Source organism: Bos grunniens, chromosome X (genome assembly GCF_055505025.1).
Source record: "Bos grunniens cultivar Pamir isolate PY7600 chromosome X, Bosgru_T2T1.0, whole genome shotgun sequence".
NCBI classification, from domain to species: Eukaryota; Metazoa; Chordata; class Mammalia; order Artiodactyla; family Bovidae; genus Bos; species Bos grunniens.
The window spans coordinates 73856841-73869868 of record NC_141194.1 but is presented as its reverse complement, the minus strand read 5'-3'; the positions used below and the strand labels follow the sequence as shown (position 1 = coordinate 73869868).

Below are 13028 nucleotides of genomic sequence, written 5' to 3'. Positions count from 1 at the left end.
TTGTGTACAGTTGTAGTAAAACACCGCAGACATTAGAAACGCTATAGAAGTTTTAAAAAATGCAAAACTAGCCTATTGTAAAACAGATTTCACCTGAAATACAGCTGCTATAACCAAGGCGCTGAAAGGTTATTCAGAGGCACACATCTGTCTTCCCAACCCCTTCCCCATCCCTACCCCGTCCCCAAGTTACTCCACTCCTTTCTCTTCCTAGAGAAGAGCGACCAAAAAACAAAACAAACAAACCAAACCAAACCGAACCAAACAAAAACCTTACTTAAAGTAAACAGCGTATTTGATCAGCAGAAAAGGTTGGAGGGAAGTGTTTTTCTTGACGCAGGGAATATGAGGTCCCTGCCTGGATGCTTAATGCAACTGTGTATCCGCGTTAAGCCTGAATGCCTACGTGTGTTTCCTTTCTTAGCGTGTTATCCTCTTCTGTTGGGAAAAGAAAAAAAAAAAAAAAAAAGGAAGGAAGGAGAAAAGAAAGAACAAACGAGAGAGAGAGAGAGAGAGAGAGAGAGAGAGAGAGAGAGAGAGAAATAGCAATAATAAAGCTGGAATTAAAGGAGGAGAGTGGAAGAGAAAGAGAAATCCGCGCTGCTCCCAGTGAGGGAGGCCGCTTCCTGGCTTCTGGCAGTTAGAGATCATGGCAGGACGTGTCTGTTTTCACCGTGTGCGTATGCGAATAAACCTCATGTGGCTGCTGATCCCCTGGTGGAGTCATTCTTTTCTCTTTCTGTCTTCGATTACAGAACCAGACACGCACCACTTCTTTCTCCAACTGGAGGCTGTCTGCCAGCGAGGAAATCTCCTGCGCCGCAGGCTTCGGACACTTGAGGAAATGCGTCTCCAGTACGCCCTTGACACTCACCTCGATAGAGGTTCGCTTCTTCCGCTTGCGACCCTGTGCCGCGATCTTGTCAATGCTGGTTGGGCTCCCTGTGGATGAATCAGCCTCTTCCAGCCACTTGTTCAGCAGCGGCTTCAGCTTGCACATGTTCTTGAAGCTCAGTTGTAAGGCCTCGAACCTGCAGATGGTGGTCTGCGAAAACACGTTGCCATACAATGTGCCCAGCGCCAGCCCCACGTCAGCCTGCGTGAAGCCCAACTTGATTCTTCTTTGTTTAAACTGTTTGGCAAACTGTTCCAACTCATCCGATGTTGGTGTCTCCTCATCCGAATGGTCCAGGCAGTGATGCGAACCTAGGTCGCCGTGGTCTGGGGCTTCTCGGAGCACTGGATGTAAGCTCTGAGCTGAGGCAGAGGCCGGCGGTGGAGTGAGCCCCCCGTGCTCCAGCATGCCGCTCACCGTGAAGCCAGACTGCGAGTACACATTAAGGGGTTGGCTGCTCGACGTGATGGACGGATTCGGAGCCGGGCTCGCTCCCCAGGCATTCGGATGGTTAGTGTGCGGAGAGTGGTGGGCGACATGCGGCGAGCGATGATGGATGATCGCGCCCAATTGTAGGTCTTCGCGCGCAGGCTTCACGTCTTGCTGTTCCAGGGGGCTTGTGGCCAGTGTGGAGGACCATGGCCCTCCATCGCTCAGACTGGTTACCCAATGATGCCCGAGGGGATGCCCATTGCTAGGAACTCCCTGCAAGTAATCACTTTGGAGAAGTTTCTGAGGGTTTCGGAAAGGACTCCCCTGCTGCATGCCCGCAGAGTCCGCATGGACTAGAGAGCTGGAAGTGAGAATGTTGTAGGGATTCGAGGCAGCTGTGGCCATGGTCGGTGAGGATCCCCTACTAGTTATAATGTGGCACAGGGAGCAGCTTCAGTCTTTGACATCTACTATGCGGGGAGCCAAAGCAGCGAGAGCGGGTTACCGGCATCCGCTGAGGCCAATTGCATCGCGTCTTGACCTGGCCTGCCACGAACTCCACCAATGGCGGAGCGAGAGGCCGAGCTAGCTTTCCAAATCAGGAGGGCGAAGCTTGAGAGTTTCGGTGAGACCCAAGCAGGAAGTGAATCAATCTTTTGGCTCCATTGGCTGCCTGGCGCTGAGTGGCAGGAGCTTATTTGGTTAACCCTTCCCCCAACCTCCCACCAGTCTTGGACTTCGCAGATGTTTGTAGAGGAGCGGGAAGGATGAGAGGGAGTGTGTGCGTGTGCGTGTGTGTGGTGCGGGATATGATTTTAGAACTCTTTTAGGTTTAGATTAACCCAAATAAAGAAGAATATTAAGAAAACAATATAACCAGTTTAAATGCCATCCAGATCTTAGCGGATATGGATTTTTCTCAGATAAATTTGGCACTCTGGATTATTTGGGTGCCAGAGAGTGAAAAACAAAACCCCGCTCTAGGCTTTGAGCAATGGAACGTCTTCGGTATGACCCTAAATCTGTAGTATCGAAGCCCATGATCCCAATAAGAAATATTTCAATGCGTTTAATTTTATTTTTCATTTATAAGAAACTCGATACCAAGTAAAAAAAGCATCTAAGAAAAAGATGCTCAAAATCTTCTGGAAAACAAACAAACAAAACCATGTTGGTTTTTAAGGCATGAAGCACTGGAAAATTCCGAGAAAGTAAAATTTAATGTGATACCGGCAAAAATCAGTTATTTTGAAATTTGTCTCCCAATTTGGTTGGTTAATTAGTAGATTTGCTTTTTTTTCACTGCTCCGTGTCAGCTCCCATCACAGGTCTCACAATTTTTGTCAGAGACAACTCTTGCTGAAGAGGGTAACCCTCCTACGCATTCACCCCAGACACACTGCGAGCCTTTCCAGTCCCAGTAGGTACACAGGCGAATGTTCCTGGCTACCGGAGCCCAGTGTTGTCCCCTAGGAAAATTGTTTTTAACACACACATCTTCAAACCACCCCGAATCCCACACAAATTGAAGAAAATGGAAATCATTTAGTGCGCCCTGGAAATTCAAAAAGAGAGAGAGAGAGATGGCTGGTGGTCTGTTTGGCGTTAAGTACCGCCTCCCCCAACTCCCACCCCCCACCCCCCACTCCCATCCCCGACATTCCCTTCAAGCTTGAATTTACTTTCAGATTGGGAAGACGGGACTGTTTTTACATTTTAGTAAGAGGAAAATAGAGGAAAGACTTGTACTCCACCTAAGCTTTTATAAGTTAGGGAAGGACGAGTCTATGTGCTCCACAGCCCAGTGCAAAGGTATTGCTTGCAAGCAGAGTACGGTGAAATGCAAAGATTTTAGATTTGCTCTCGCTAAGAAAAGGCAACATCAACATCGGATACCTAGCATGATCTTTGAAGTTAAAAAATGACCTTTCATTGCATAATTTTGGAGATAATCTAGTTGCATAATTATATTTGCACTTGCAGAAGACAGCATCAGATTTCCCTTATTGGTTTAAAATTCCATTAAATATATTGCAAGAGCGCCTAGGCTAAGCTTGATTTAAATTTGCATACATTTTCATATATTTAGCAGAAATAAAAGAAGGCTTGCAGCTACCAGAAAGTCATCAAGGCATTAGTTTCTCTAAGAAGACAGATCTGAAGAAAATGCAAGAAAATGAGAAAAAATATAAACAAGGTGAGCTTATTCTGCCATTCCTTTATGTAGCTACAGAGTGTATATTTCCTGTAAAAAGAGTAATTTCTTATGATAGCACAGAGCAGTAAGAGCTTATGTTAGGAAATGTGAACAGTGTCTATTATGCAAGAAAGACTGGCATGTGGTTGAGATCTATTTCTTTCTTTCTCTGTCTTTTAAAAAAATGATAACCACTTGTAATTATTAGCAGAGAGGATCATTTACCATCTTCCCCCTCCTCCTCCCCCACTGAAATTGTGTTTTCATTTGCTGGTGTCCTATTATAAAAGTTTATCTGCTTTTAACCTAGAAATTGATTTTTCCTCTCTCCCTTTCCTTTCTTTTTCCTTCCCTTTCCTTTCCCTCCTCTACCTTCCGCTCCCTCCCCTCCTCTCCTCTACTTTCTTCTTCTCTTTCTGCCCAGGAATGTCATTTCTTTACTGCTAATTGTGTATATTTTCTTTTGCAAGAATTCAATTTCATTTGTGCCTAAAATTTTGCTTCATGAAGAAAAAATAACTTTATAAAATTAAACAAAATAAAAGTTTTCAGGCATTCTATTAGACTGCCTTTTCAATTATCCATTTGCCAGTCCAAGTGGGTTCAGTTTAGAGGTCAGAGGGAAATGCATTGAAGAAACCATAGGAACAAAAAGTTCATGACCATTTCCAGGTTGTTGTGGGTTCTCCACCCCCACAATTGCAGCTGTGTTTGGTGAAAGGGTTTCAAATCTTAGCCTGGTCATTCTAGGAGTTAAAGCAATTATCAATTCATAAGACTTTTGCATGAAGAAGAAGGGGGACCTCTTTCAATTCTGACTTGCTTGAGTTCTTACAATCTACGTGCCTCTTGCCAGTGGCTTCTGTTCTGGGCGAAGGGGTTTGACCAGAGGTGCAAAAGTAGTTCAAATCTTTTGCCCCAGGCTGGTTGAGGGAGGAGGTGTCAAGGATGTGGGCATCTGCACCCAGCGACAGGTTTTTCCACACCATTGCTTTGCAGTCTTTGAATACAAGAATAGCTTCTGTCAAGAGCAAAAGAAAACAATGTTAATTGTCTTTCTATTTCCATTATTTCCTTTCCTTTTTCTTTCTTCCTTCGTTTTAATAATTAGTTCCCATGAATATAGATACTGCTTATTGAATTCAGATGGAAACATGTCCTTTAGCAGCTGAGACAGAATTTCTTGCACACAAGATGGCAAGATTCTTTGTTTTTGAAGAAAATATCTGCATATAGTCAAATCTTCTTCCTGTTCTATCTAATCTACTGGAGAGGTTTCCTTCACCCTCTCCTGTCAGTCTAACTTCCCAAGTGTAACAGATGCCGCTCTCAAGCGCTCCTTTCTGTGGCTTCTCTTTATTCAGCCTTGCATATTTCTCCCCATGATCTGGGTTTCCATAGAGAGAGGAATAAAAGGGGGGACCATGGTCACAAATCCCCTGCCCCATGCAAAATAAAAGAGCCTCATTCAATAGAGGACCTTGTCTGGACATGGGAGAAAAATAAGTCCATGTGAAGCTACTGTTGCAAAGAGCTGGTAACTTATTTTTCGTAGACTTCCTTTTGCCTTAAACTCAAAATTTTCCACTGGTTAACCTGCTCACTTGGATAGCTGGGATAAATACAGAGCTTGGTGCTCTTCTCACTGAGATCTTGAAGTCCACTGTCAGATCCTTGGATCTGATTTACCCCACCCCCTCCAGAGCTATGGTTTGAATATAATAATGTCTGTGAACCCTGCCAGGTTAGGGCAGCTAAAAGTCACCCTAGAGAAAAGCCAGACTTAGAATTGGAGGAACTGTAATTTTAGCAAGTCTACACACCTATCTCCAGCAAGGCAACACAGGTTTCAATTACCATGCCTGGCCAGGACACAGCACCACCTTCATTCCTCCTAGGATTGCCTTCATACCCAAACTCACAAGCCACCCTACCTATCACTTTGCTGTTTTTTAAAAGGGCAAATCAGTTAATTTTCAAAAGCAAGCCAGATCAGCTTGATTTACTTGTACTCATTTATCTGTAACGTGGGGGTTCACCGTGACTTTCTTCTCTCACAAGATTTAAGGATATAAAACAATTCCTGAAAGTCTTCACAGACCCCATGCCCATCCCCTTCCCTTTCTAAGTAAGGAAAGACTCACAAAAGAAATTAAGCAGATTAAGGTAGTTCAGATTGCCTGTTCCTGTGGAAGCATCCAAGCGTGGTTGCGGCTGGGAAGCCCGTGCTCAGGCTGGTTCAGAACATGCCCCGGCCGTGGAAATTCTGCCCCTTGTAGATTTCATATTTGAGTGTAGATTATGAAGTGTTTTCATCATCAGTACAAATTGGAAAGGGGGAGATTATCTGGGGTTAGAGCTGGTGGAGACTGTGGATGGGTTTAAGGAAAGAAGTTCAAATGGCCCAATTTGAATGTGTATAATGCAGACTGGAGCTCCAGATGGTAGGACATAGTACATACGCATGACCTAAGATTGAAAACTTTACTTTCAACATAAATTCACTTTGGAAACAGGGAGAGTTAGATTTGGCTTGGTGGGGAGAAGTACACGTATTCTTGTTATAACCAGGGAGCTCCTCAGGGATGGAAAACAGTTGAACAGCCTCTTCAAAGCAACAGAGAAAGAAACCTTTTCCCTGATGTCTGTACACTAAGCTCATGAGACATTCTCAATGTGAGACACAGCTGCCCTTCAAAGCACCAGTTTACTGCAGCTGCTCTCATAGTTCTTGTTGTTATTGTTGTTGTTCTTCTTGGCAAACTGCATGCGGAAGGAGGTAAGGGGCTTTTAATATTCTGAGGGAGAAGTTTTCAAAAAATTAGACGGCATTACCAGACATGAGCCAATACTGATTCAAGCTGAACTAGTTCATTTTTAAAAGATCTCTGTTGGCATTCCTTGAACATGAAGAAAATGATATTTAGATAAAAGGAGAAAGGGAAAGGATGGAGTGACAACATACAGCAAATGCTGCAGCAGAAACAAGGTTATTTAATATAATACTCATCACAGTCTTCAAGAATGCTAGTCATTTGCTAGCAAAATCCACTGTCACTGGGGGAAGTGCTGAAGTATCTTGTGGCTAGGGCAGAGACAGGAGGTTTAGAAGATAGATAGGGACAATAGAGACCTGGTACTGGCTCCCACCGGTGCCACTGTGTAGGCAAGGTCGAGCTGATCCTTTCTTAGTTTCTCTTCCGAGTTTACAGTTTATTTCTTCCCTTGGCATTGCCAGATTTTACAGGATCCCAGGGAAATAACACTATAGGGATGGAGCTATTGTGCAGTATTCTATGTGGCTATCATTTTTCCCAGTAGTAGGATTTAGGGTGTCTAGAAATCATTATGGGTATTTGCCAGTCACATTTTTTTGTACAACAAATAAAGACTAGTTTCTAGGAGTCCAGTTAATTGTTTTTTAAAAAATACAGATCCAGTGTGGAATTACCTCCGTGTGTGTGTGTGTGTGTGTGTGTCTGTCTGTCTGTATGTATGTCTCTCTATATATAGTGAAGTCGCAGAGTGTTTATAAATTGTGGTGGTTTGTAATTTTTTTTTTAGTGTTTAGTTTTTTCTTAAAACAGAAGTAGTAGGAGCATTTAAAGAGAAAAAAAAAATAGTTTCAGCTGTTCAATTGATCTTGTAGAGATCTTGTAGAGATGATCTATTACTTTAAATTCTTTAAATTTAATAAGGACACGTCAATAAGTCCACCTAGTTGAACATTAGAGGCTGTTTATAAATCACTTTGTTAGTTAATAGAGCAGCCACAAACTGCAATTCACTTCCTTCTTCATGGACAGATTAAGCTTTTAACATACAAAATTCTAAGAATGCTCCTCCGGTTTCATTCATAACTGAGGTTGTGTTTCCCTGCATGTGTGTCTCCCTTCTTTAGTGAATAGTATTTATTTGAAGTGGCTAGCATTCTGTGTCCCCCCTACTCACCCTGTGAAGTGATTGAACTATGGAAACTTGATTACAGATTACAGATTGAAATATGAGGTCCTTCTAAGAAAAGGCTTTTAGTAAGCAATCAGTTGAGTATTGGGGGTTAATGTTACCATTTTTGGGGTCCCATGATGAGCAAGAATCTATATCATATTTGAAAGTAAGCAAATGACCAGATTTAACCTCCTATTATTTATTCAGAAATTGTGATTATTTTTTTCCCAGAGGGATTTGATTGGGAAACAGGCTGATGATTGAGAGAAAAATGTATTAAAAAGTATTTTTAAATCAAGTATTATATATCAAATATAAATATATAATTAATACATAAGAGAGAAGTGTTTGGGGAATAGTCCACTTTACGAAGACTTTTGGGGAACCCACTTTTTACAAGAATATAAGAGCTTCCTCTGTTGTGATTGCTGTGCTAGTTCTCCGGGAGGGGTGTTAATTTCCTAAATGCTCTTAAAAATCTGCATATTCTGTAACTTTTCTTAGGGCCACTTTTTTGCACTTTGCCCCAGTCTCCATTGGGGGAATCAATTTGGGTTGCCTGCTTGGGAAAGAGATCTATTTGATCTGGTATTTCAGTTTCTAGGTGCTTATGGATTCATGCCATTGTGTGTGTGTGTGTGTGTGTGTAAATTTTATATCCAAGAAGTTTTTGAAAAAAATTTTTCCATGTTCAATTGCTCAGGAGGCCAGCAAAATAACAGCCCTTATCAAGTCTTTCCTCTTGGATCTGCTCCCTAGACCACAACTCTACAGCTAGTCCGCTCTCAGTTCTGGTGTTGTTATGAACTCAAGTCCCTTAGCTCCAACCTGCAGAGAGTCAGAGCCAGAGAGAATCAAAGAGCTGTCCCAAAGTCCTGAACAAGATCTTGCAAGGTGGGGACGTGATCTGCGCAGCAACAGTATTCCTAACCTCCGCGAGGTAGCCTGGCTAAAATGCTTGGGTGAAACCCAGCGTCTTGACCTGCTTTAGCCTCTGAAATACATCCTGAGTAGAGATGGTTGGACCAGGACAGGGGTGGGGGCTTTCAACTGGGAGATTCTGTGTTAAGCTAAGTTGGTAGATGAAAATTCCTTGAGCTGAATGGGTCCTATTCTGACAATCGAGCAACTAAGGAGAGGGGCTTATTTTGCCCACTTCTTGACTTGGACTGTCCTGCCCTCCCCAGGTTCTCATCCTTTATTTGGAACAGGTTCCATAGGAAGGAGGAGGGTGAATTTCCCAGGTCCGAAGTGGAGAGAGGTGGCCAGGATCTAGAAAAGCCGGTGCCAGGGCAGCTGTGTGAGCTGTGTGATTCTGGGGGCCAGCAGGCGATTAGCTTTTTGAGATCCCCTGGACCTAGGCTGAGTGTCCTTGTTCCTTGGTTCCTTGCACTGTGGGCCCGGTAAACATTTCTGAGCCCAGTGTCTCCCTCTCTAGGCCTGAACAAAGGTAAGATGATTAAGGTAACCCTATCTTTGGAGGTACAACCCAGCCCCTTTACTGCCAGACACTTTATGTTACCAGAATTCTGCCTCAGTAACACTCTCCCTTGGAGGTGTGCTTAGGAAAGCAGCCACCCTATGATTCTTCTTGTGTGTATATGTGTTGGGGATGATAGTCATCTTAAAATATTTTATCCAGGCATGAAAATGTTAACTCAGATCATATTGAAGGCATCGGGATTTAAACCTCCCTAATGGCACCCCACTCCAGTACTCTTGCCTGGAAAATCCCATGGATGGAGGAGCCTGGTAGGCTGCAGTCCATGGGGTCGTTAAGAGTCGGACACGACTGAGCGACTTCACTTTCACTTTTCACTTTCCTGCATTGGAGAAGGAAATGGCGGCCCACTCCAGTGTTCTTGCCTGGAGAATCCCAGGGACGCGGGAGCCTGGTGGGCTGGCATCTATGGGGTCGCACAGAGTCAGACACGACTGAAGTGACTTAGCAGCAGCAGCAGCAATCCTCTTTAAAAAGAACAAATTTCCTGTGTATAACAATTGACAAGGGCAAGAGAAATAGGCTTCTAAGGAAATACACTTTGGGTAATCTAAATAACACTAAATTTTTTCTTTTACATCCTAAACATTTCTCTTAACGTACTCAAATCATTGTGAGAATGAGGTTATCTCATTTGCCCCACCTACCCTCCTTGTACTATTTGTACTTTCTGAGAGAGATTGGGGTTCCTGTTTTCAGTTAAACTATAATTCAATCATATATGCTCTCATCTTTACCTTTAGATGCAGTATTTCCCTAGGTGCTTGATGTAAACATTAGATATGCACTCTCCCTTAAATGGATCACATATACCTTGTGTGTGTGTGTGTGTGTGTGTGTGAGAGAGAGAGAGAGAGAGAGAGATTACAAGGCTGAACTTTACATATTGAAAAACAAACTTATTTGAGTGTAAGTTGACTTCAAAATTGACCTGAACTCTGTATCTCTGTGTATGGATCTGAACTTTGCAGAAGCTGAGTCTTAGAACTGTAGAAGTTTGATTTTCTTTTAACTTTTAGTGCACAGCTTTGTAGAAAACTGAAATTTGTCCTTTATAAACACCCACATTAGTGACAGAGAGAAACATTTGATTTCTTCCTCTTTTTTGCCCTTCAAATTGAAGAACTGCATTTTCAAACACATCCTTATGTTTTCAATATTACTGAGGAGTCTGCAAAGTTTTCTAAAAAGATGGAAAATAAGTCACAACACACAAATAGAAACATTTTGGTAAAGATATGCTTTTTTTCCTGAGATTTTACTACTAAAAATATAGACAAAACTTTCTTAAAACAATTCTAGTAAGATGATGTCTTGCATTATAAACGTACTCTTCTCTTTACATGTCTTTAGAGCAAGTCTCATCCCAGAAAACCAGATTTAAAACTCTATTTAATTATTTACCCTACAATATTTTAAAAGGTGTCATATCTGTACATGCTATGAAAGGAAATCAAAATATAGTTACTGGAAATTGTGGGGAAATGGTAGAACAATGCAATGAAGTTTAGAGTAGAAAGAAGTGTACTGAGCTTTTTAGTAACCTTTAAATATTCTTTACAAACTCTTCCAAACACTTTTTTGGAAATAAAAATTATCTCTGCCATGTACAACATATAAAAAAAATAATTGTGTCTTTATGGGATAAATGCTTACTTTTGGAGGTGATTATTGAAAGTAAATAATGATCATAAATAAGCTAGGTCTGATGAATGATTTCTGAGAAACATTAAATGTCCCTAGCTTACATAATTACAGCTGGACACTCCGTTTTCAAATATGTTTGAGTATTTCTGGCTTGGTGGATCTGCAAACTGCTTTGAAATGACCAGTTGTATGCAAGTATATTGCAAGTAAACCCAGTAAATTGAGATCATTCTCTATCAGTTTAATTTATGTTTTATAGTTAGTTTAGCATTCTGATTTGATTGTCTTAGTAATGTGAATTGCCTACAGCTGCTGATGATACAGCTTTAATTCTGTTTTAAAGGTCATGTAAACATGTGCCTGTAACATAAGGAATGCAAATTCAATTCCCTTTTAATGTTTCCTCACATTTACTACACAGCCTTCACATAGAAAATTAGCAGGATTTAATGTAAAACTATCTTAATGTTATGATTTCATTAAAATCCTTTTTCAATATTTTACTTTTCCTTTTGCAGGGCAAAGAAGTCTTCCTCTGCTTTGCAGTGCATAGCTTATGCAACATACATTACTCATACTGGAGGCATAAAAATATTTCTGTCAAGATTTTTCACTTTTCCAGTGCTTTTTACTAATAAAGAACTGAGAATTTCATTTCTGTCTCTCTGTAGCTTCGGGTAAAAAGGACACAAAGCAAACTCGATCATCTAACCACATTTTAGATTGCAGTGGAGAGAATGAGAATATTGTGCACATGTTTAGAAGCCTCTAGTCAAAGGCTTTTTTATAATCTGAACATTTGATCAAAACTGAACTGTGGAAAGCATATTATCAAGAAGAAAAAATATATTTAAAATAGAGTTGACACAAAAGAATGCTTTAGTTGTTCCAGTTAATATAAAATCATACAAATTATGTCTTCAAAGTTTCTATGACTTAAATATTGATGGTTAGGCAGAGTTGTTTTTTATATTGCCTTGTTTTTAATATTTATATTATTATTATTTTTATTATTTTTTTTACCTTACAATATTGTATTGGTTTTGCCATACATAAACATGAATCCGCCATGGGTGTATGGAACATGTGTACATTGCCTTTTAAAATATATGAAGACCTTGAGATTAAGGCAACATTTGCTAATAGATTACAGTAAAACTTTTGAAAATGTGCTTTAAGAAATTGAATAAATCTTTACAAAACAGGCAATTGTTAGTGTTAAGAAATAGTAGTGTAGGGTATAAGGGAGGTGAGTATGTAAACATACAGGTTGAAATAAGTGGAAAGCTTTACTTCATTCTCCTGGTGATGCCATTGTGCTCTTTAGCTTATATTTCTTCTCATATTAGCTCTAAGCTAGAATTTATTCACACTGAAATTAAGCTGGAGATAATGTTTTCAAATATCTTTCTCTTTAAACTGAATTGATCAATTGATAGAAGTGGTAAAAACAAAATAGAAAGTATATGTACATCTATTGATTAATTAGCATATTTTAACACAACAAAAATATAAATTAAAAAACACATAAATGAAGCCTGAATGTCACCAGTCTTAAATGTAGTTTCTTTTGCTACGAGGAACAAAGATTCAAAAATTTTAAATTCAAATTTGGAAGACGATTGCAGTTCTAATGGAGGAAATGTGTTTTGTTCTGTGTTTATGTTTTAAAATTGTGTTGCAGTGGAGCGGTGTGATGCTTGTGAGCTTCCAGCAAGACGTACCGGGGCCAAGGCCAGAAGGTGCAGAAGGTGATGGTGCAGCCCATCAATCTCATCTTCAGATATTTGCAAAATAGATCTCATATTCAGGTGTGGCTTTATGAGCAAGTGAATATGCGGATAGAGGGCTGTATCATTGGTTTTGATGAGTATAGGAACCTTGTATTAGATGATGCAGAAGAGATACATTCTAAAACAAAATCAAGAAAACAACTGGGTCGGATCATGCTAAAAGGAGATAACATTACTCTGATCCAAAGCGTCTCCAACTAGAAGTGATCAATGAAATGAGAAATCGTTTGGTAATACAGTTGGTTTTTTAGGTGCCCTTTGTTAGAGATGTAGTTCTAAAACATGTATTCATATTGTTGTGCTCACCCTTATGTTATTACCAGATGACAATAAATGCTGTGGGACTGTTTTTATCAAAATAAAAGTAAATAAATAAAATTGTGTTCTAGGTGAATAATCATGAATGCCCATAGGGGAAAAGAGCTATGGGCATGGAAATCTTAGGTGTGGATCTAAGTGGTTAATTTTTAAAAATTTTGCCTCTGGTTTTCAGCTTACACTTTCAAGAACTTCCTTTATTTTTTCTTTTTCTTAGTGGCAGGAATTCAACATACAATGTTTATATGTAAAGCCTCAAAAAATTGCTACATAGTCATGATCACTTTGAACTCTAAC

At 40.5% G+C, this 13028-nt stretch overlaps 1 protein-coding gene and 1 pseudogene across 1 annotated transcript; one reads left to right on the top strand and one right to left on the bottom strand.

Annotated features, from left to right (window-relative positions):
* Window positions 1-345: 345 nt before the first annotated feature.
* On the bottom strand, window positions 346-1878 carry POU3F4 (POU class 3 homeobox 4). Its single transcript, XM_086389398.1, has one exon. It carries the CDS (start codon window positions 1730-1732, stop codon window positions 641-643), a length of 1092 nt encoding a protein of 363 aa, XP_086245524.1. The 5' UTR covers window positions 1733-1878; the 3' UTR covers window positions 346-640.
* A 10445-nt stretch (window positions 1879-12323) lies between these two features.
* On the top strand, window positions 12324-12629 carry LOC147340711 (small nuclear ribonucleoprotein E pseudogene; annotated as a pseudogene).
* The last annotated feature ends 399 nt before the right edge of the window (window positions 12630-13028 follow it).